Raw genomic sequence first — 24660 nt, 5'->3', positions numbered from 1 at the left:
GCCTCCAAGGAAGGAGAGTCCACATCCTCCCAAGGGAGACTGCTCCACTGTTGAACAGCTCTTACTGTCAGAAAGTTTTTCCTGGTGTTTGGTCAGAATCTCCTTTCTTGTTACTAGAAGCCACTGGTTCGAACCCTACTCTCCAGAGCAGGACAAAATGTGTAGAGATAACAAATGGCTGTGTGGTGTGTGAAAAGTCCTTGTGTGTATGAGGCATTTCTTTCAATACTCCTGTAATAGCCATTTCCTAAAACAGCCTTCCCTAGTACAGTGGTACCTCAGGTTACAGACGCTTCAGGTTACAGACTCCGCTAACCCAGAAATAGTACCTCGGATTGAGAACTTTGCTTCAGGGTGAGAACAGAAATCACACCACGGCAATGCGTCGGCAGCGGGAGGCCCCATTAGCTCAAGTGGTGCTTTAGGATAAGAACAGTTTCAGGTTAAGAATGGACCTCTGGAACGAATTAAGTACGTAACCCGAGGTACCACTGTACAATGGTACCTCGGGTTACAGACACTTCAGGTTACAGACTCCGCTAACCCAGAAATAGTACCTCGGGTTAAGAACTTTGCTTCAGGATGAGAATAGAAATCGCACGGCAGCAACGGGAGGCCCTATTAGCTAAAGTGGTACCTCAGGTTAAGAACAGTTTCAGGTTAAGAACGGACCTCCAGAACGAATTAAGTTCTTAACCCGAGGTACCACTGTACTCTAACTATTAGAACCATAGAATTCTATGAATCTAATAGCTGGGTTCCTTGGGGGGGATTCAATGTTCTACCAGTTCCAGAAAAGGGAGGAGAGATGCTGACAGGAACCTTGGTATTGCTGAGAGGAAACCTTCTGTACAGAGCATCTGTACTTGAACTGGCTTAATAAAAGGCATCGCCACTCCACAGGGAGCTCCTGGGGACTATGGTTCTGCAAGGGGAGGAAATCAGGCATCTCCAACAGAAGCCCTTTTCATAGGATACTCTTGTCTAGGGCATTTTTGTGTTGAAACAAGACCAGACTCTTAGACCTGAAGTTGAATACAGGTGCTTGCCAAGGAACCTCAATGAGCAAGCAACTGTTCACGTGCAGGGGCTTAATGAGCAGGTGTTGGTGGAAGAAGCCCCAATGGGAAGGGTAGAGCTAAAAACGTGGTCCCACTCCTGCTTCATCACAGAATGGTTCTCCACACTAGTGGCTCGTGTGTCGGGCTAGAGCATTCACCAGATTACATTCCACAGGGTTCTTTGGGAGTTCGGGCAGGGGAAGCTGCCACTAAACTGCAGCACAAGCACATTCAGTGAAGATTTCATTCCTCAGTAGGATATATCTGTTCTTGTCCCCTCTTTTAAAAACAACTGGTAAAACAAACACTTGGTGTAGTGACAGTGTGGGAGAAAATCCCCTTTGGAAGTTCAATATGGAGACTCAAACCAGATTCCCAATCAGTCAGATTTCTTATTCAGTAATGCATTACAGGGTAGAGTGCAAAAAAGGGTCTGTGAAAGAATTTCCCTATATAGGAAAATTGGCTGTTGAACCACCTTCTGTCACCTTCTGCCACCCCAGCACCTCATCATCTCTACCTCCTTGGAAACACTTACTCAACCCAAGGATTTTCGTGTGTGTTTTTTACTGTACATGCACAACCCTTCTTGCATCTTATCTGTTGGTTGTTTTTCACTCAGTCAGAGCTACGCTTCTCCCATGATGTCCCCCCACCCCTGCAGTTTTGAATCTGGGCTTACTGAGAATGGTTTTTGCAAAATTTCTATGTCAACAGTGCAAAATATCTGCCCTGGTGAGACACCAGTCCCCCAAAGTCTTAATTCAACCAGAAGCCCCTGTTCATACAAATTAGTACAGTATATGCAATTTTTAGGCAAATTTGTGTTTCCCAAAAGTCCTTAAAGTACCCAGCAATGACTATGTTTTTCGCACTGTTTAACATCCTCACTACTCTTTTGAGCTTAAAGCGAGAGACACACCTCTCCAGATTACACAATTATAAGGAGCCCATAATACTTTTTTTAGCATTTATATAGCAGTTTACAAGAGTTCATCCCGATGAATTTGTATTGTTTTTAAAAGGCCATTTTGCCTCTAATAGAAATGGCAGGCAACTGTGGTCTTAAGGGAATAAATTTGATTTTGAGCTGTCCAATTTATAGAGGTATACGTGGTCTTTGTATGCAACGTGCAAAGATTTTTACTAAGGCTTATTTTAACAGGCATATGGTGGTGTTTTCATTCACCCTGGAAACCCAGGAGCCTGGATAATGATGTTGCTGTTGTGCGTGTTTTGTAGAATGGGAAGCAGAGAAAGAACAAAAGAAAACCGATGAGATACACGAGAAGGAGAAAGAAGAAGGTGAATCTGAGAAATCAGAAGAGGAAGATCCATACAGCTCTGCTCTTGTGGATGATGGTGTGTACGATATCATTTTTGACAACGACAACAAAGAGCGAAGAAAAGGTGGCAGGTCCTTTATTATGAACCGGCCACCAGCGCCTGCACCTCGTCCTTTGTTTGCACCTACAAAAGAGGAGAGCACTCCTTACATAGCACAAGGTAACTTTGTTTGCCATTCACTTTTCCTAAAGTTCCATTAATGCCCAGCGAATATCTGTTGTAAATATACAGAATAATCTCAGTCTAACATTCTTTGTACATTCATGTTCAGCTCTTTGCAGAAAAACACGACACATAAAAAACTTAAATATTATGGTTTTGTTAGTGGATAAAGAGTTAGTATGGGTTGGAAGGCAGAGCTATGTGTCCCTTAACACCTGCTCAGGATATTGTCCTGTTGCCAGTGATGAAGTAAGATTCAGGCACCAAAGCATTTTTGGTTAACTCTGCTTTTTAAACTCTATTCAAACCAGCCACAGGCTCCATTAAGTGCCTATCAGGAGTCCACCCATAAAGCAGAGTACCCAATGCTAGAATCCAGGCATTATTACTATTATTTATTAAATTTATATACTGTCCTTCATCCAAAGATCACAGGGAGGTTTGCAACGTAACACAACAGCATTGATTTGCTGCAGTAGCAATCCTGCCCTCGAGGAACAGGAAAAGAGAAAGCATCAGTGCAGACTGGAAACAAGCAAGCTGACTAATGTTTCTTAATTTTATTTTATTTTTAAAGACCCCTGAGAACTTCTAAGGTACTTACATCAGTTTTATACCAGTTTAACTGTCATGATTTGGTGCCAGAGGCACCATATAGACCATGTTAAGAATCATTAACTGGATATTCCTAGCTCACTTAAGGAACTACACTTCACAAGGCCTTTGGGAGAAAGCTTTTTTTCTTTTTTTGCACTGAAAACATCAGCGGATGATCTGTAAACAGATTCTCATTTAACGAGGAGTTCGGCAGTGAATCTGGGGGTGGTAGTTATCTCAAGGCTGTCATTTATGCGTAATTAGCTAGCAAAAGGCAATGAACAGTTGAAGACTAAATGTCTCAGTTCAGGAAATGGAGTAAGCTGAGATCAAGCTTTCTCAACCTGGTGTCGTCTTGGTGTTTGGGGTTATAATTCCCATCATCCCCAGCCAGCAAGGCTACACATACGAAAATGGTTAAAGCAGGGAAATGTTTCCCCACCAATGTTTAGTTCAATTGGCAATAATATCAGGTGCACATTGCAAAACATGTTGTCCCCTTCAGGAAAGAGTGGGATCTATTTCTTACTACGTATACACCTCCCCCTGCCCTCAATCATTGCACCATCTATACTCAGATAAATATTCAGTAACATAGGGAAATTTCATCAAGATGAAGCCACGCCGTCGTGCCAAATGGCTTTATGTCCAGATGGCGTGCACTCTCGACGCGCTTCCTTCCTGTTCCTTGGCTTCTTAATATTCCTCACCAGGTTATTTCAATATGCTTCCAATTACACAATGTCAGAATAACTGTTAAATAAATGCATGAGAGCATTTTGTTTCGTAGCACATAGCAAAAGGTTTGTGCTCATTAAAGGCACAGGATCATCCGCCCAGGAGACTGAAGTTAGCACAGCTTAACCACAGAGACAGGTGCAGTTTTGCTTACAGTGATCTGCCATGTAGTTCAGCTCTGACCTTAGAGAATTGCCTCAGGCCTAAGGGGGATACTTCAGTCTCTGTGCTTGCTGACTCATTGGCATCCCTGGATAAGACTGCCAAGGAAGAAGCCTGCTTAGCGCTGTTGTAATTCCCTGCCCCTCTTTGATTTGCCACACAAACACATTCTAGTAGTCAACATACTTTACAGTAAAGTCTTGTTGCTTTCCATGGGATGTGCACTGCAAACCTGTGCGTGCTTCTTCAGAAGTAAGTTCTACTATGTATGATGACCTCTGTCAAGAGAGAGACAAGGGAAACATGTCCCTGTTAATTCTTCTCAACTTCTCCAGTGTGGTGTAGTGGTTAAGAGCGGTAAACTCGTAATCTGGTGAACCGGGTTCGCGTCTCCGCTCCTCCACATGCAGCTGCTGGGTGACCTTGGGCTAGACTATGGAGCCCAATGGCGTCCGGCACACTTCTCTGCGCGGCTCTGGTCTTCCCCAGGGACCTTTGACTCCAGCAGCAAGTAAACACAGCGGAACAGAAGCAGGAACGTTCTGTCGTGTGGTAATAATTCAGGCTGAAACGCAGCAGTCTCCTTATCTTTAAAGTCTTTATTCCTTAGCAAAACACAACAGCTATAAATTTCCTGGCGACAGAGCGCACATCTTGCTGCTCTCTCCTCGGAGCAAACACACACACTGAGAGACGCAGTAAAACCCTCCCCTCAGTGTTCTAAACCCGCCTCAAAATGTGAGACGTCACTCAGAACTCTTAACCCTGTGAGTTCTGAGCCTCTCTCCATATAGACATGCTTCTTTGAAGTCTCTCAGCCCCACTCACTTCACAGAGTGTTTGTTGTGGGGGAGGAAGGGAAAGGAGAATGTTAGCTGCTTTGAGACTCCTTCCGGTAGTGATAAAGTGAGATATCAAATCCAAATTCTCAGTGGCTTTTGATACCATTGACCATGGTATCCTTCTGGAGCAACTCTCCGAACTAGGAGTGGGTGGCACCGCTTTGCAGTGGTTCCAGTCCTACTTGGATGGTCACTCCCAGAGGGTGTTACTTGGGGAGTGCTTTTCAGCTCTGTGGAACCTTCAAAGTGAGGTTCCACAGGGCTCAATTCTACCCCCTACATTGTTTAACATCTACATGATGGGTGGGGTTATCCGGAGGTTTGGAGTATGTTGTCAGCGGTATGCTGATGACACTCAGCTCTATTTCTCCTTTACATCTGCAGATGAGGCAGTGGAAGTGCCGGACCAGTGTCTTGCCTCAGTAATTGACTGGATGAGAGACAACAAACTGAAACTCAATCCAGATAATACTGAGGGTGGATTAGTGGGTGGTTTCCTAGAACGGATGAGTGGGAGATTGCTTGCTTTAGATGGGGTTACACTTCCTCTGAAGGAGCAGGTTCATAGCTTGGGGGCAGTCCTGGATCCTTTGCTGTTGCTTGAGGCTCAGGTGGCCTCAGTGGCCCGGAGTGCCTTCCATCAGCATTGGCTGGTGGCCCAGCTACACCCCTATCTGGACAGGGATAGCCCAACTACTGTTGTCTATGCTTTGGTAACCTCAAGGTTAGATTACTGCAATGTGTTATATGTAGGGCTGCCTCAGAAGATGGTTCAGAAACTTCAGCTGGTGCAGAATTCAGAGGCCAGGTTCCTCACCGGAGCAAGATGATTTGAGCATATTACACCGATCCTGGTCTGACTGCACTGGCTGCAGATTAGTTTCCAGGCCCAATTCAAAGTGCTGGTTTTGACCCATAAGCCTTAAACTGCTCAGGACCGCAATACCTCAAGGACCGCCTCTTTCCATATGAACCTACCCAGATCCTGAGATCATCTTCTGAGGCCCTTCTTCATGTGCCTCCTCCTTGAGAGGTCAGGAGGGTGGCAACATGAAAACAATTCTTCTCTGCAGTGGCTCCCCATCTGTGGAATGCTCTCCCCAGGGAAGTTCACCTGGTACCTTCATTATACATCTTTAGGTGCCAAGCCAAAACGTTCCTTTTTAACCAGGCCTTTGATTTGATTGACATCCTATGACCTTTTAAAATGTGGGGGTTTGGGGGGGGTATTGGGTTGTTTTTTATTCTGATTATATATTTTGTGGTTTTATATTTTAATTTTAATCTGTGAACTGCCCTGAGACCCCAGGGTATAGGGTGGTATGTTAATAATAATAATAATAATAATAATAATAATAATAATAATAATAATAATAGAAACAGAGCTTATTCTCAAGTAACTTTCCAAAAAATGCAGCCTCAAAGCAAAACTAGGTACCATGTTCTCCTGCCACCATGACAATTCCATTAGCAAATCACTTCAAGACATCACGCCACAGCTGCTATTAGGCAATGAAGGGAAAACATAAGTGGTCAATACAGGCTCATATGCAGGCCTGGGGTCATCATTTGCTCCAACCCAGAAGTGATGGTCCCCAGTGGCTCAGAGGGGCCCCTCAGCAGTCCAACTGGGGGTAAAGGGAGGGCTGCATTGTGCAGCAATGTCGTCTTCATAGTAAATGGAACCATGTTGCTAGCGTTTCTGTAGCATTAAAATAAGCAGCAAAAACAAGCACATTGAACAACTTAACCCAGTCTCTGAGTCTGCCTTCACTGGCCCGTTCATTGGCATTCAGCTTTATTTGTTGGGATGCAATGTATTTCAGGGGCACATCTCTTAACCTTCCACCCACCAGCCTGAGTTCTTGCTAGAACTGCAGTTTTATTTTGATGGTCTGATAGCAGGCACATTCTCATTCAAAGCACAATTTCCCTTAATGTTGTTTCATTCACATCGAGTGTTTCCTTCAAGTCAACAAGACTTGTATAATGTCATCAATGATATTTGAGGGCTTTTGTCATAACAGGTGGTGCTTCCAATGGAGCAAATCAGTTTTTTGCTGCCTCAACATCCTACATTAGATAGTGAAAGCTTAGAAAATAAGATCAGAGAGAAGGAACTGAATTCACCAGAGTTAATGTTTTCTGAATGTAGTCTCTATAGCTCTTTCTTGCTTTGGTTCACTATATCATCTGAAACCATCTCATCAGTGCGTTATTCCCAAAGCAATTCTGCACTGAATCAATATATAATAAGGTGCTTATGTACTAGGAACCAGATTGAGTCCAGCAGGACTTGTGCTTGCTCAAAGATCAGCTCTACCTGAAATGATGGCGTAAATTTTCAAAAGTTTCATTGGAGTCAATGGAAAGTGGCAGATGACTGCCCCCACCTGCCTCCACGGCCATAGGAAGTTGCCTTACACTGAACCACACCTTTGGTCCATCTAGTGCAGGGTTGTCCACACGGATTGGCAGTGACTCTCAGGGCTTTCAAGCATAGGTCTCTCCAAATCCTACCTGGAGATGCTGGGGATTAAACCTAGATTCTTCTCCATACAAAGCAGTTAAGTGGATTTGTAGCTGGTTGTTCATGCCATCCTGGAAAAAAAAGTGAGAAGTGGGGTGTCACAGGGTTTTGTCCGAGGCGCTGGGATCCAGTATGACCTTAATAGAATGGAGAACTGGGCCGAAACTACAAAATGAATTTCAATAGAGGCAGGAAGAACCAGTTCCATACAAACCCTTGCTTGCAAGAAGTACATGTGAAAAGGATCTCAAGGTCTTAGTAGACCACAAGCTCAACATGAGTCAACAGTGTGATGCAGCGGCAGCAAAAAAGGGGGGAATTTTATTCTAGGTTGCATCAACTGTTCAAGGGAAGTAATAGTACCACTCAATTCTGCCTTAGTCAGAGCACACCTGGAGTATTGTGTCCAGTTCTAGCCACCACAGTTAAAGGAGAATATTGACAAGTTGGAATGTGTGCAAAGGATGACAACCAAGATGATTAAGGGTCTGGGAACCAAGCCTTAGAGTTGAGGGAGTTGGATATCTTTGTCCCAGAAAAGAGAAGACTGAGGAGAGATGTGATAGAAATCTTCAAACATCTAACAGGTTGTCACGTGGAAGATGGAGCAAACCTGGGTAGGACCTAAACCAATGGCTTCCAGTTACAAGAAATGAGATTCTGACTAAACATCATGAAGAACTTTCTGACAGTAAGAGCTGTTTGGCAGTGGAACAAACTCCTTTGGAAGTTTGTACTCATTGGAGGTTTTTAAGCAGAGATTCAAGCATCTGTCATGGATGCTTTAACGGAGATTCCTGCATTGCAGGGGGTTGGACTAGATGACCAGGTGTAACGTCCAACTGTACAAATCTGTGATTCTATGGTTCATCTAGTCCAAGCCCCTTATCAATAAAGAATGTACAACCCAAGATAAAACTACACACCCCTAACAGATAGTCACCCACCAGCCGCTTAAGTATCTCCGGTGGATGAAAGATCCTCAGCTCTTGGGCAGTATGTTCCACTGCCAAACAGTTTCCACCCACTTCCACCCATAGGTCCTCTGTGGAGCAAGAGCAGGGTCCGCTTGCCCATGAGACAGGGTGAAACAGCCACCTTGGGCAGCGGAAGCTCAAGAGGTGGCACCCCTGTGGGCACCTCACTCATCCCACCACTTCAGCCCCTGGTGAAGTATCAGCAGCTTCTGGCAAGATCTTGCTGAAATCTCGCAAGAACTCATTGAATTCTTGCAGAATCTCACAGAGCCCACAAGATCTCACAGAGAGAGAACAAGTCTGCTCCATCTTCTATGGGGCAATGCAGGCATGCCTTCCCTTAATCATCTCTTCTCCAGGTGAAACATACCCAGCTCTTTCACCTATTCCTCATAGTTTTCCAGACCTTCAATATGCTGTCCATCCACTGGATGTGCTCCAGTTTGTCATTGCCAAAATCGGGTGCCTTGGCTTGTTAAGTGTTGTGAGAAATGTCAACATGTTTCTTCACTGTTTTCTCCTCAAATCATAGCATGCCCGTGTGCCTGCTGTGTTGCAGTTTAGTTACATGTTTTCCTAATTCCGTCCAAAAAAAGTGAATAATTTATTTTCTCTTACCTCGCCCGCTCAGAGTGTTTGTTGCCAGCTGAAAATGATTTTCAGCAAGACGCTGAATGTAAAGTGGTTCTAGCAATTTGACTTTGAACAGCTGGAGAAGTAATTCCATTTATTTCATTGCTGTGGCATTGCAAAACTCAGCAGAAATACCCAGGCCTATCAGTTAAAGTACTTCCTAATCAGGGACATTGTTGAATGTATCCCTGTCCTGGACCCAATTTATTTTCTCTTCGGGTAATTTGTTAGAGGACACACTCTTCATTTTCCTGCCCTTGGCCATTAACATTTGGCCTGTCCATGACTTAACATCCATTGGGTAGGATAGAATTCCCTTCAAACCCTGACCCCTTTGCTGCCAGCAGTCAACACTAGACTGGAATGAAACATGATGGCATTGCAGGAGCGGCCATGTTGGTGGGGTGGCACTGTGGAGCCTGTCACCTGGCAGTAGTGGCTGTGCCACATACTGGGTTGATGTGGGCAGCACAGCAATATGGTCCGGGCAATGCAGACACATTGGTGAAGACAGCCTGGCACTCCCATTGGTTCACCTTAACCTCATTGCTGCCCTGCCCTGCCCTTCCCTGCCCCCTGAGCATAAGCAAAATTTCCTGCCAAAACTGCAGCACACTTCTCCAACCAAACAACAAATAGAAAAATATGTATATTAGGGTAGACCATGGGTAGGCAAACTAAGGCCCGAAGACCGGATCTGGCCCAATTGCCTTCTAAATCCGGCCTGCGGATGATCTGGGAATCCCTGTGTTTTTACATGAGTAGAATGTGTGCTTTTATTTAAAATGCATCTCTGGGTTATTTGTGGGGCATAGGAATTTATTCATTTGTTTTTCTTTTCAAAATATAGTCTGGCCCCCCACAAAGTCTGAGGGACAGTGGACCAACCCCCTGCTGAAAAAGTTTGCTGACCCCTGAAAGTATGCATACAAATGTATATATTGGTGAAAATAACATACAATATGCATTATATTAGGGGGGAATGCTTGTGCCAGGCGGCAGTAAGCAACTCCCACAGCTGGTTGCCAGGAACATACAAGACAAGTTCTTACCATCTGCTTTTTATTCAATATTTACAGAGAGAGGCTTGGAACACAGCCTCTTGGGATAGTGGCGCTGTCTTGAGTGACTCTTCACCCCCCCTTTCCTTCCACTTCCTCTTTTGTCATTGTCATCATCTCCCCTCCGGGTGGCGCTGAGGGCCCTCTGCTTCTGAGCTCTTTGCCCTCCTACTTTCAAGGCTTGCCGTGTTCTGGGAGAGGGGAGTTCTGGAATGCTTTCTAAAGACACTGTCAGCTGTCACCATCCTGGTGCTTCCTCTCCCTCCTCTCCCATTATTTCCCTCTACCATTCCTCTTCTGCCCAGTGCCTGACAACTTGCAAAGATGTGCATGTGCATGTTTATTTTTATTTTTTGTTTATTATTACATTTCTACCTCACTCAAGAAGTGTCTACAATTCCCCCTCTTCACATTTTATCCTCACAACAGCCCTGTGAGGTCGTTTAGGCTGAGAGAGATAGTGACTGGACCAAGGTCACCCAGAGACCTGAGTGGGAATTTGAGCCCAGGTCTTAGTCCAGCACTCTAACCACTAAACCACTGCATACAAAAAATGGGTGTCTTGTGGGAAACATTCCTGCTAGAATGCTGATGGGTTATCATGAGGACTTCTATATGTGTAAAAAGAAATCACATCCTGGTGAGAAAATGTGGAGAACTGAACTTCAGATTTGAGAAATGAGAAACTGAGATAAATCAGCAGATTGACGGATATGTCCTCTCTGTTTGTTGACACAACCAAGCTTCCTAACATGTGTGGCCAAGTGTGGTCTGGGGCAGTGGAGAGCTGGACCAGGAAGGGGAGGGCAAGTCTTCAGGGAGGTGCTTCAGTTTGAAGAGAATGGTGTGCAAGTTTTGTTATGGACAAAGGAACTTCAAGGAAGAGGCGACTTAAGCTGCTCTGAAAAAAAGATATTGATACACTCCAAATCATTCGCACAGAAAATAGTAGATCTATCTGAAAGGCAACACAGAGAGATCTGCATTACAATGCATCCCTAATTATTTTTATTATTGAAATATTATAAGATTATTGTATAATCTAAGACACTTGTATAATCTTAGTAGGGGTGTGACTTTGAGGGGGTGCGGCTGTAAGGAGGCATGGCTGTGAGCATCATGAAGGGATACTGCACTTCTGAATTTGCCTCTGCCCAGAAGTATTCCAAAATAATGCCCATTGACACTGTGAGAGCTCATGCTATTTCCTTATAATCTGTTTTCAAGGTCCTTGGATGCTCTTGTGAGGCACTGGAGTTCTGAAAAGTAATCACCATACTTATTCTGCTGCCATCTTTCATTTCCTAATTTCCTTTTCGTGTAGTTTTTCAGCAGAAGGCAACCAGAACTCATGCTGGTAATGAGAAGTTGCTGTGCGCTGCCAGAAAACCAGGTATGATGATTTTGTTGATTTATATATCCATATATATATATGGTCCAGAGAGGCTGTTCATGGCAGTATAATAACCCAATGCAACAATCTGCAAAAACTCCCATTTGCTGGTTCCCTGACGCAACTTGTGGCAGGGTAAGTTTACATTGTCAGTCTAGGACTGGATGTTAAATGCATCTATTCTTCTACAGTCCTTTCTCATTTCTTACTGTTCTTTGCCAGGTTGCACTGCCAATGGTAGCAATCACAAGGCAAATGTGACAGTTACGGAGCTAGACTGAGACTTAGGGCACAATCCAACCAGCCAGCAGAGCTTTCTTGAGTGACAGGACCAATGCCATAGCCACAGCCCAGCCACTCAGAGGAGCAGCAGTGGAAAGGAAGGGCAGAATAACTGGTACAGAGATCAGGTCCAGATCAGGCCTGACACCATCATCTGATGATAGCAAGACTGGTGCAGGATCCAGCAGATCCCAGACTGGCTCAGTCCCACCTTCTCCTTTTCCTTGGAACATCCCATTTCAGGGATTGTTTTAGTGCTCCCCACCAGAAATAACACTGTTGGAAAGAAAGCTATGCTTGATCTACTACTTTTCTACTTGCAAGGCATTAGAAAAGGGCGCCTCCCACTTCCAGTGGTATAGTTCTCAGTCAGTAGCTGTGCTGTGCAACTCTACTGACCACCGAGCTCAGGTCTTAAGTTCTAACTCAGAGAATCAGAAGTTTCCAAGTGGATGCAGTTTAGTTTTTGTAACTTCCTTTACTGGGTAAAGGTAAAGGGACCCCTGACTGTTAGGTCCAGTCAGGACCAACTCTGGGGTTGCGGCACTCATCTCGCTTTATTGGCCGAGGGAGCCGGCGTACAGCTTCCGGGTCATGTGGCCAGCATGACTAAGCCGCTTCTGGCGAACCAGAGCAGCGCACGGAAACACCGTTTACCTTCCCGCTAGAGTGGTACCTACTTATCTACTTGCACTTTTGACGTGCTTTCAAACTGCTAGGTTGGCAGGAGCAGGGACCGAGCAATGGGAGCTCACCCCATCGCAGGGATCGGCAAGTCCTAGGCTCTGTGGTTTAACCCACAGCACCACTCGCGGACATGACAACAATTTAAGGATACAGAGCTATGCACAATTAGCAAGGGGAAACCTCCAGTTCAGACCACTGGGACTTTCTTTTGAGCAAATATGTAGAGTTGGCGGTCAGCATATTATCTTGTGCCCTGTTTAGGACACCACTGTGTTCATAGCCATTTAATCAATGAAAAGAGAATTCCTGACTGTTTGTTCCATTTTTATGAGCAGTGAGTTTACTGTAACCTTCAAGCGGCATTATAACATTTTCCTAGGAGATGATTAAATATCGGTATTATTGACACTGCTGGTGCACCAATGTCCAAGGTTACTGCTCTACAAGTTCAAATAATTTCTAAGCATCAATCACCTGCTGAAATAAATGCATTTTTAATAGGCTGGCCAGATTCTCCATGCTACCATGCTACATGTAGCCCACAATAAAAACTGCAAATCAGAATGTTGATCTTTTAAAGCTTTTCATTGGTACAAGACAATAAAATGAGGATCCATATATTGTTGGTTGAGGGACCACAAAAGAGCCCTCACACAAGAAGGAAGCATTAACATGACGGAGGAGGTACCATGTTATTCTACAGAAAATTAGTCAGAGCTCATCATCACCAGCTTATTACTACAGGGTTCCTATCTAATCATTAATTGGCCATTGTGCTATTAATTGAACCAGCACTTCTGATGTGTTTCAAGGTCACTTCCATGGGGAGTTTTGGCACATCATCCTTCAGTTGCCAGGCAGCACAACCCCATATATTTTCCCTCCAAAGTAAGTTCCACTGTGTGCAATGCAGCTTACACCTCGCATATGATTGCAAACTGAATGTCTGATCTTCATCCATGCGGAATACAGTGAAGGCCAGGCAACTGTAATGCAAGTGAGCTTCCTGGCCAACCTATTTTACCCTCCCAGCACCGACTCAAGTGGATGTCGAGCTGCTTTAAGCTGTATACAGTCCAATGCTGTAAAGAAAAATATTGCCAAGGACAGTGTTCTCGAAGCTACCAGCATGAGTTTGACCAAACTGTGGGAGGCAGTGGAAGACAGGAGTGCCTGGCGTGCTCTGGTCCATGGGGTAACGAAGAGTTGGACACGGCTAAACGACTAAACAACAACAACAATGGTGTACAGCTCTAGTATAGAGATAATTCAGTATGACACAGAGTTTGTCTTCAGGAAAGTGTGGTGTGCACACTGGTTGCTGTGGAAAGCTATCTTGGTAGTGCTAAATTTCCTGTCTTTGCTTATGAAGCAAAGCGCCTGGCCTAAATGTAATGTGTCAGTGATTCCTTTCTTGAGTTTCATAATTAGTTAATGGTACAGTGCTGTCTTACAAAAGGAACTCCAACGACAACTAAATTCAACAGAGAGTGAATTAATCAGGCAAATGGCCATGAATGTGAATGCTTTGTGTACCAGGATGAAACCCTCATCGCAGCTAGATATTGGAATCCCTGGCAGCACTCGTCTCATTTATCAACATAGAATTTAATCCTGGAGCTTAAAAGTTATTGATATTCCAGTTGGGATCCAGATTCAAATCTGACCTAGCAGGTAGGGGAGAAGAACAGAAGAAGAATTTGGATTTGATATCCCGCTTTATCACTACCTGAAGGAGTCTCAAAGCGGCTAACATTCTCCTTTCCCTTCCTCCCCCACAACAAACACTCTGTGAGGTGAGTGGGGCTGAGAGACTTCAAAGAAGTGTGACTGGCCCAAGGTCACCCAGCAGCTGCATGTGGAGGAGCGGGGAATCGAACCCAGTTCCCCAGATTACGAGACTACCGCTCTTAACCACTACACCACACAAGGTCCTAGGGAAAGGTCTACCTGTTACTCATCTCTTGGTACAGGGATGGGAGATATGCATTTATCCAAATTTTGTATGTCAGCAACTTCCATCATTCCTCACCATTGACCATGCTGGGGCTAATGGGAGCTGGAGTCCACTATCATCTGGAAAATTACAGGTTCCCTATCCCTGTCTTAATGGGAGTTGTGGCAAAGCTCTGATAATACAAAAGCTGACCAAGGAAAATAAGCTAAATGTTCTGGTGTCTCTAAGGAGTCAGGGTGAAGCAACATCTTCCCCCCATCATTGAGACTTTTACCGTTTGGATTTATGTATTTATTTCCTTTACATCTTGCCTTTCTTCCAGGGGGCTAAAGGTGGGTCACCCCCTTCCATTTGCATCCTCTCAACAACCCTGTGTGGCTGAAATATAGTGAAATTAGCCTAGGCAACTAAACTGTGCCTCCCCACCCCTAGTCTGATATGATAACCATTATATCATTTTACCACTACACCACACTGAAAAGGTATCTAGTAATTGCACTTAGGCTGTCCATTTTCTCTGCTTCAGAAATCTAGATTTCTATCATATATGCAGCTCAAAAAGGGTTTTTGCTTCTGTCCTGAATGTTTGCATTTGCTCCCTGAAGATAAAGCTCAAGGTGAGAGGACCACATACAGTACCGTCAAGCCAAGCATCCCATTGAGGCAAGAAGAGCTCATCCTATTGCAGGAGCAGGTGAAGAAGGGGATACTTTCTGTGGATGAAGCTCTGGAGAAATTTAAAGAATGGCAGAATCACAGAAGTGGATTAGAAGCGACCCAGCAGGTAGAAGCCTCGTGTATTTTGTGTGGTGGTTACAAGCTAGCTGCTATGTTTATCAAGATATCTCTGCAGTTTTAGTGGGTTTCACATTTTCCTTCTTCTCCTGAGTTGTGTGTTTTCAAACCTGAGTTGGGTGTACCAGTGTTAGACACATAGGGAGCTTCCTTGTGCCAAGCCAGTCGCTTTGTCCATGAGGTCCAGTATTATCTTCTCTGGCTGTCAGCATCCCTCCAGGATCTCAGGCAGTGTCAGAGACCAGGCTGAGGAGTGCTGCTCTGATGAGGAATGGTGGGAGCCTCCCCCTCCCCCTGACCAGGATCCTGAAGCTGCCCAGGAGCAGCGGAGCAGTATAGATTTGGAGCAGTGGTTTGCAGAGGAACATAGTTTGGAAGACAAAAGCTGGGCAGAGTTGAGTGGGGAACAGCTAGGGGAAGAAGAACTGAGAAAAAGAGAGTTAACAGACTCTGGTTCGCTAGAAAGTGTCCAGCCGCTCAGTCCAAGGTCAAAGAGATTAGATAAGGTAGCTACACAGAAGGCATAGTGGTTGCGAGATCAGGTTGCAAGACAAGGACGTGACAAGAGTGACGAGGGGGGAAGTAGGTGGAAACCTTAATCGGGAGCACCTTTACTTCGAGAATGGACTCTTTGTTCTTTTGCTGTGATAATTAAAATATCTTTAAATGGTAAGAGACTCTCTTCGCTTTGTTCTGCTTATCCACGGTCAAAGGGAGGGAGGAAGCCGCTTCCCCCAAACCTGACAAAGGCCTTTCCATCCCTTGCCACTTGATCTTTTTAACTGGAGATGCCATGAACTGAACCTGGGATCATCTGCAGTCAAAGCAGGCAATTCTGCCACTGACCTGCCCCACGCTTGTGAATAGTTCTACATATAGCCAGGATACAAATAAAATCTTAGGACTTTCGTGACATGCATGCATTTTTAATGACCACATCCACATGTGCTTCTCATAGTTAGGGGTGGAGGAGAAATTTGAGTCAATTCACATTCAAAGGCAAAGCTAGCTAATTCACACTTTTCAAACAATGTGCAGGCAGAAATTCAACCATCCTTCAAATTTTGCAGTTATCCAAATTTTGCAGTGTCGTTCTGCCACCCAGTAATGTGTACAAAAATACGTCTACCATGCAAAATGTTGCATAAAATGCATACATTGGTGTAAATATCCTACAAAATGCATGACACTATGGAAAACTGCTTGCAAAAGTGTGTATATTAGGAGAATATATTGGGGCTGATTTTCAGAGTGATCATACTAGTGATGGTAATGCCAAACAGGAAGTGACAGGGGAAATCCCTCAAATAAGTCTCCATGGTTTACAGTGTCCTTGATTGAATGTTATGGGAAAGTTGGTTTAAGGAACAAACATATTTTCACCAAAACTAGGTTCTTAAAAGAGGAAAGGGAGGAGAGGGACAAGAGTACATGGGCAAAGGGCACATTCCCCATCTGTTAAAGCATAGTTTATTAGACCAAAAGTGCAACATCTGGATTGGATTTATATCTGGGATTTTGCAATGTTCTTAATGAGTGTGGGTTTGGGTTTGGCCACAATTGCTGCACCACCTACATTGACTCTCTTAGTTTATTTGTAATATATGTAACATTGCAGAAGTTTCTTTCTGGAGTCCACCTCACCATTTGCATTTGAGTGTTCATAGAGATTAGCTAGATTTAAAGAGCTCTGAAAACACTGAGACTTCACATAGTTGCAATTCATTTTCCATCATTGTCCAAAGAGACAAACTATGGTGAATGTTAACTCTGGTTGGAAACAAGCCAAATTCAAGCCATGGTTTAGCATGACATCCAAACCATTATGAGAAGACTTGACTTGTCCTTCTCTGAGACAACTGGAGTGATTGGGCAGCAAAACTAAAGTTGACAGAACAAAGCTGAACAGGTTCTTCCTAATAACTCATTGTTCTTGGGTGGTTACAAATACTTCTTTCTTATTCTGGCCATGAAATTCAAGGTAGCTGCCCATATGGATGGCAATTATTGCCTCTTGAGGGAGTGGGTGGCAGCTGTGGAGATATTGCATTTGCTCTTAGAGAAAACTTTCCAGAGATCTTTATGTATCATAACTCTACCAAAATTCTCTTTTAAAGCACAGAGAGAGAGAGAGAGATTCCGCCCCCCAATGTCTTTTAAAATGATTTCCTGTGCTAGGAAGCTTAAGTGTGCAGAATACTAAAAAGCCCAACTCCTCCAGCTACTCATTCATTATTTTTAACAATCAACTGCAGCTATTGATTTTTGTTGTTGTTTGTGTGTTTGTTTCTTACTTAAGGAAAAAATACGCCAGCTCAGAGACTCTATTATCAGAAAAAGACCGGAGGAGGAAAGCACGTATGGTAAATTACATTTAACTAGCATTTCAATAAGCTGCAGAAGGGAACTGTATATATATATATATATTTCAAGGCCTGAACCAAAGACTAGTGAAGCCCATGGAAAGATTTTGAAAGGCTTCTCCATAGTTTTGTGACGATTTGTCAAATGTGGAGACCTGCCTTCCCATAGAAGAACACAAAATGATTCATAATAGTAATTATGAGCAGCTGTGTCGAATGCCAAAATTATAGGCGATGGAATCAAGAAACGTGTTTTGAACAGCAATTCAGTATTTTTGGACCAGGAAATCCTCTGTTTATACCAGGGATGCTCAAAGTTTGAATCAGGCCTCCCTAACAAGTTATAGAGAGTTGTCAGGGGCCGAACAATCCCTGCCCTGAACTACTCCAGTTTGTGTCTTAGTTGCCACAACTCATCAACAAAAACCAAGCACTACAGAAAGGTTGGCAGAAACATGGAGAGGGCTGGAGGGAAGCTTTCTATGGTTGCTCCCAGACAGGAGAAGGAAAGCAGTGATCACTTTAGAGGTGATTCACAGTACTCTGTATCCCTCACATTCTTGATAAGAGACTGTGAAAGAATACACTCTGCATTTTTCAACATGAAAAGTGTTTGTTTGTTTTTCCATGGGAAGGGCATTTGTATGCCTGTGGGACCTTTCTCTTACCCGGCCTTCCACTAGAAAGAGTTTAACTTTGTTTCCATTTCAAGGTGAACTTAACTAGTTCACACTTTCTGAAAGAATATGAGAACCAAAACACAGCCATCCTTTGAAAGCCACATGTCTCCGAATTTTGCAATGCAGTTCTCCAGGCAAGCAATGTGTACAAAAACGCATATACTAGTGCAAAGCATGCATATAAGTGTACGTATTAGTGAACATAATGTACCAAAAAGCATTACATTATAGGAAACTGCATTCAAATTGGGGGGAACTGCATACAAAAAAATGTACATATTAGAATTCACACAAAAATGCTGATAAATGTTCATGAGGACTTTTTTTAAAAAAAAAATTCAAACTGATGTAGAAGTGTGGAGGACTTGATTTAAAATTAGGGAAAAGGAGAAAGTGAGAGAAACCAAAATGGATATATTGGCCCAATCCCGATACACCAACTTCCACTTTCAGTGCCACACTAGTGTAGATAAGACCACAGTGCAGGGATGCAGAGCCCTTTAAGTATCATTGGACACCAATTCCCAACATCCCCATCCAGCAGGGCTAATGATCAGGGATGACAGGAGCTGAAGGATTGCAGGCTCCTCATCCCTGGAATAATGGGAAAAAATATGAAATTCTGAGGTAGATCTATGCTCACAATTCTATGAATGCAGATCAAATGGCACTTGGGGAAAGACTGGACTAAAAAAACCCCAGATGACCAGTTGTTGTAACCACATTTCGGCTTATTTTTCTTCCTAACAGACAAAATCACCATTATTCACCATCCAGATGGTAAGTTCCAATACCTTTACCTCATAAATCATGCCTACAGCCAGTCTACAAGGTGCCTCCTGAATAGGCATCTACTGAATAGTATTTTTTTGGTTAAAAAAAATAGAGGTGGTGCTGGTACTCACTGTTCTGGTGACTACCATCACAAGAAAGCAGTTTGTTTGTTTGTTTGTTTGTTTGTTTGTTTGTTTGCTTGCTTGCTTGCTTGCTTGCTTGCTTGCTTGCTTGTTTGTTTTAGTGCTGAGCCAAAGATTTTCCACCCACCTCCATTTTGCCAAATTTGAGATGGGTAAAATTTGATAATGCCCCCCCGACCCTCAAAAAAGGACTGGTCAGTTTTAAGTGTGGTACATAACCTTAGTAAACTTCAGGGTGGGGGGGAATACCAGGGAAGGTCATGGGACATCTTCTTCCTTCTCTTTCTCTCATTCGTTTATCCATCATTGCAAATTAATTGAGCTCTTCCCTCCAGTAATGCACTCTTGGAATGATATGATGTCATTTGTTAATTAAAAAGGGGAGGAGAACAGGCATCAGGTCTGGAGTATAATGCAAATGTCCCCCTGAACCACCCTCTAACAAAGCTGGTATTCAGGTGTCCCTTCCATGCCAAAGAGCTCAACAACTAGGGTACCACACCTAAGGTAGTCTTGGGGCTGTTCTTTTGACAGCAGAGGTGTTCAGAAGAGGGCACCTTCAGGAGATCTCTTTTCATAAGAAAAGATCTATGGGAGGAAGCCTTCCTTCAAGTAGACAAGGCCCATATTATGTAAGGCTTTAAACCTTGTGTATGCTAGACTCTTATCTTAATTGGATTGCCTGCTGTAAGACAAATATATCAGTACCAAACAGCTCCAAACCAGCTTGACGCTAAAAGTTGCAAGCCTTTTCTTATTTTGATAGTTCCCGTGGCGAGACGAAAAGCAAGTCTTAGTGCTGAAGGCATTGTGTACACCCATCCATTTCCAAAGCAGGTATGTATCAAGATTTCCCCAAAATTGTGTGTTTTAGTTCTGAAGTTAAATTTCAGAAGTGCTGGTTCTGAAGCATATGTTTCCCCATATCGATCGTTAAATGATAATATGTTGGAATGAATGTCCTACAGTCAATTAGGAACTGCTGGAAATAAATGCCATCCTGATGTCAGACCTCAAAACATCATTCTGTGCCCCCATGTACCATTTACTGTATACCTCCAATGGCCTATTCCATATGAGCATTTATTGCAGAATTTGTTGTTTAGTCGTCTTAGTCATGTTCGACTCTCCGTGTCCCAATGAACCAGAGCATGCCTTGGAAACTCTCACTTTCTTCTCAAAGCTTCTCCTTTTTTTAAGTCCATGGAATTTTCTTGGCAAAATACTGGAGTGGTTTGCCAGTTCCTTCTCCAGGTGGATCACATTTAGTCTATACTCTCGGCTATGACCTGTCCATCTTGGGTAGCTCATAGCACGACGTAGCTCATAGCTTCTTAGAGTTACTCAAGCCTCTTTGCCAGGACAAGGCAGTGATCCATGAAGGGGTATTGCAGAATGGCCGCACTTAAATCCTATGATGACATGAAGAAAGCACTCCTCTCTTGTGCTTTCCTTGTCCAGGTCCCCACCCCACTCTTCTAAAGCAATTATATTTAATGTCATAGCATCATTACGGAGAAAGGAGGATAGGCAGCTTCCACCCAGCAACCATTTAGAGATGCTCAAGTAGTAGCAGTAAGCTTTATCCTCCTCCAAATTTTGCCCCTGCCCCTGAAATTTGGTGGTGGGTTTTGTCCCGCAGCTTTTTTACCCACACCCCCATGCTCCAAAATTGGAGAGGTGTGTTCCATGTTGCTTGGCAGTCCCATTCTGGACCACTTCTGTAAGCTTTTCAAAGGCAGACCCACATAGGAAATCCAACAGTAACAAGTCACTGGGGCATATGCCAGATGCTTGTTTGGTTTTAAATTTTTATTAAAAAGTTTATTATGTCAATAGCTACCACTTCCAGATCCTTAACAGTGTTCATGAACAGCATGTGTTATTTCAGACTCTGCTTTGAAACCCACCAGGGAAAGAGCAGGCGTCTCCTGATAACAGAGGTAATGGCATATAAACAACACACTTTGCAAACGGACATCGCTTAACTCCCTATGCTTCTTTGGTTCATTTTCATTAATAAACCAGCTTCTTTCCTTTACTTTATTTAACGCTTGCTGGATATTTGAAATGTTTAAGGCAGGGGCAGGCAGAAGATCAGAGCGATTTTCAGTAGACTTCTTTTATTATTTTACTTTGTATTTCAGACTTCTAAGCCACGTCGCAGCCAGGAGTTATCAAAACAGGGTACAGTAAGGTAACCAAGACAGACAAAATGAGAAAGAGAACACAGTTCTCTGGCTCCAAATTATTTAGCAATAAAAAGTTTCCCCTTCCCTAATTGGGTGGTTGAAACAAAGAAAAGCTAAGTTCTCCCTCCGCTGCTATAGGCAGTAAGCCTGTGGATGCTATTTGCTGGGGGTGACAAGTGGGGCGGGTGATGTTGCAGGCAGTTCCTGCTTTGGGGCTTCTCATGACATCTGGTTGGCCACTGTGAGGACAGGAGGCTGGACTAGACAAGCCATTGGACTAATCCAGCAGATGGGCTCCTCTTATTTTCTTATGTAAAGAATGCCCGGGGTAAACCCAGAGGTGGAATTTTGTGTGAAAAAGGAACATGGGCTCAGTTCTGCTACTGAAAGGAAATTTGCTTGGTGGTGGTATTAAGGTAATATAACTACCAGCATATGCTGTGAAACATATATGAGCCAGTGTACTGTAACCTGATTCAATAAAGGAAAATGGGCATCCGTATAAATTACAGTGGTACCTCAGGTTAAGAACTTAATTCGTTCTGGAGGTCCATTCTTAACCTGAAACTGTTCTTAACCTGAAGCATCGCTTTAGCTAATGGGGCCTCCTGCTGTAGCCGCGCCGTTGCTGCACGATTTCTGTTCTCATCCTGAAGCAAAGTTCTTAACCCGAGGTACTATTTCTGGGTTAGCGGAGTCTGTAACCTGAAGTATCTGTAACCTGAAGCGTCTGTAACCTGAGGTACCACTGTACTGGCTGCTTCAGGGCCACTATAGTGCATGTGTGGGTGTCGGTGTCCTTTTACATGGCTGTATTTTCAGCCCACCAATGGGTTAAACTGTATTGTCTTCCAGAATTTCAAAGGTTTGGAATTCTGAGAATGGCTGAAACATTAATTAACTATCTGATCAGTGCAGGATGCATTAGCTGTCATTTAAAAGCTGTGCCTTACATATCTTAGCTACCATTGTCTTCCCCTCCAGCAAAATTTTTCCCATGGTCTTCTTAATGAGGATGACCTTCTTACTTGGGGCATCTCATTATTCCATTCTGCAGGAATTCTTCTTCCTTTTTAAAATAGCTTTCTCCTCCCTGCCACTGTACATTGCATCAAAGGGGTGTTGTTTTAAATTATTAGTCCTGCTACCTGTGTCTCATTTTCTAATTATTTCTTTTCTACATTCATTATTCCATCAGGTAAACATCCCAAGAGATATAAATTATTAGATTTGACCACACAAGGGAGAAAATATAGAAGTTGTATGCTGGGTGCTTCTTTCCTACAAATTTTGACCTGTTAGTTGACAGCCTTATATTTAAAGGTCTAGATATTTTGCACCCCCATATTTATCTGTGTTTCTAATGCTAACCCAAAGAATCAACAACAGTTTAAGGGTGCTTCCAGAGGACCTATTTATTCTGCCTTCATTCTGATTTGTGTGCCGGGAGATTAAGCAACATTCTCACCTGAATAAACATTCGTTCTACTTTGTTTGCATGGAGGTGAGATGGCTTTGCATAAGAGCAACTGCTATCCTACACTCTCCAGGACATTTTACCACCACATCTGTTAGCACAAAAAGTCCAGTCTTTTGAGGAAGCAGGTTTGTTGCACAAGACCACCCCTCAGCTATAATTGTGCAATTATAATTTCCTGGTATGTGCTTGCATCCCACTCCAAAATAGCAATAGTCTAGAACCTGAGAACACATCCCATGCTCTGAGTTTATGTCGCAGAGCATAATATTATATGTATAACAGTACATATAATAAAGAATATAATACGCATTTTTGGGTATTTTTAGCAGAACCTAGTGGGGAAATCTCACTTCTCATCAGCTTAAAAGAGCAAGACAGGAATTAGAAATCCATGCAGACAAACTTGCCATTGAGGTTTTCAGCAAATTCTATTACTGAGTGGGGGTGGGGAGCTAAGCATTGAAAGCTTTGTTTTATTCTTATATGCTGGCCTGGTAACAGTTTGTCCAGTAATTGTGTCTTTTTCACCATTCGCTTTAGAGCAGATTGTTGGACCCCTTGCAGCGATCATTCTGCATCACCAAGAGATGATCCTTCTTTCAGCAAACTCTGCTGCACTAAGCTGAGCCTTGAAGACTGGATAAGCAAAAGTCCCCACCCAACAGGCCTCCTTTTCAAATGTTCCTCTTGCCTTTGTTTTGGTGGATTCTGCAAACAACTTAACAGGGGCAAAACAAATGCTGTTTTCATTCTGCTGGGGAACCTCCAGCCCTCAGGCCTCTTGAGGCTTGTCAGGCAACCCCCACTTAGCCAACAGGGCACTTTCGGCCGAGCCACACCCACCTAACCTACACCTGACACCATATAAGGCATGGGGAGTGGAGCAGGTAGAACCCTGCTTCAGACAAAAGGGGGTTTGCAAGCACCACCAATCAGCTGATCAGCAGTGCCTGCAAAGCCCGATGCAAAGTGCTCTATAATATAGCGCTTTGAAAGGAGCTTCCAAGGTCCTCAGAAACCTATTTCAAAGCGCTTTCTTGCACAGTGCTTTCCAAAGTGATCATAAGTTATTGTACAATTGTACAATTTGAGCTCTTTAAAACAGCAAAAACCTTTGTCACCAATAAGTTCAGAGGCGGAACTTTTTTTAATGGTTCACTGCTTGTAATTGTCATATGATTGCTGCCACCCCATCATATCCCACCAGAACTTAAGTGTTAAATGACCTTACTGGTACCTGCCTAACTGTCCTGATACATGCTGCAACATGGCTTCTGTTTCAAGCAAGAGAAATGAGAGACGTGTCAATTAAAATGAACAGGTCAGGGAATAAGGCACGAGAGCTTTGCCATTGTCAGCATTTTGTATACATTTTTCCAATTGTTTCACGTGCATTTCATTTCTGTATATTGCAATGTGCCCTCGTTGACAAAGAATAAGTAAGTATACATGAAACTAAATAAATGATTGGTCCTGCTGTTGACAAACCACTGTAATAATTCCTTTCATTTCCCATCTTTACGGGGGTGAATGCTGTTGTTTCTGTAGCCAAAATGGTAGCACCCATGCACAGGAAGGAGGTGTCAGCAGCACCTGGGAACTTTAAGGTCTGCAGACGCATGTTGACTCTCAAAAAAAGAAAAGAGGGTCCAAAAACTATCCCTACTGCCCCCCAAAATACATAAACTACAGGGTTTATACAGTGCATGTGAGCATGCACACTGAAGCTGTCAAACCAGTGTCCAACCAGCCTGTCCCAACCTCATCTCCTTTCCCCCACCTCCCCTATGCATGGTTACACCCT

General features: G+C 43.5%; 1 protein-coding gene across 1 annotated transcript in view; it reads left to right on the top strand.

The window, feature by feature from the left end:
* The window catches only part of BANK1 (B cell scaffold protein with ankyrin repeats 1), a 165066-nt gene extending 140760 nt beyond the window's left edge, over window positions 1-24306 (top strand). The window contains exons 10-17 of the mRNA XM_053403349.1: window positions 2304-2567; window positions 11435-11503; window positions 15035-15213; window positions 17524-17587; window positions 19018-19047; window positions 19951-20021; window positions 21076-21127; window positions 23397-24306. Coding sequence (XP_053259324.1) covers window positions 2304-2567; window positions 11435-11503; window positions 15035-15213; window positions 17524-17587; window positions 19018-19047; window positions 19951-20021; window positions 21076-21087 — 689 coding nt within the window. The 3' untranslated portion in view covers window positions 21088-21127; window positions 23397-24306. The remainder of the gene's footprint in view (window positions 1-2303; window positions 2568-11434; window positions 11504-15034; window positions 15214-17523; window positions 17588-19017; window positions 19048-19950; window positions 20022-21075; window positions 21128-23396) is intronic.
* The last annotated feature ends 354 nt before the right edge of the window (window positions 24307-24660 follow it).

This window comes from Podarcis raffonei, chromosome 9, assembly GCF_027172205.1.
Source record: "Podarcis raffonei isolate rPodRaf1 chromosome 9, rPodRaf1.pri, whole genome shotgun sequence".
Taxonomy (NCBI): domain Eukaryota; kingdom Metazoa; phylum Chordata; class Lepidosauria; order Squamata; family Lacertidae; genus Podarcis; species Podarcis raffonei.
This window is presented reverse-complemented; position numbering and strand designations above follow the sequence as displayed.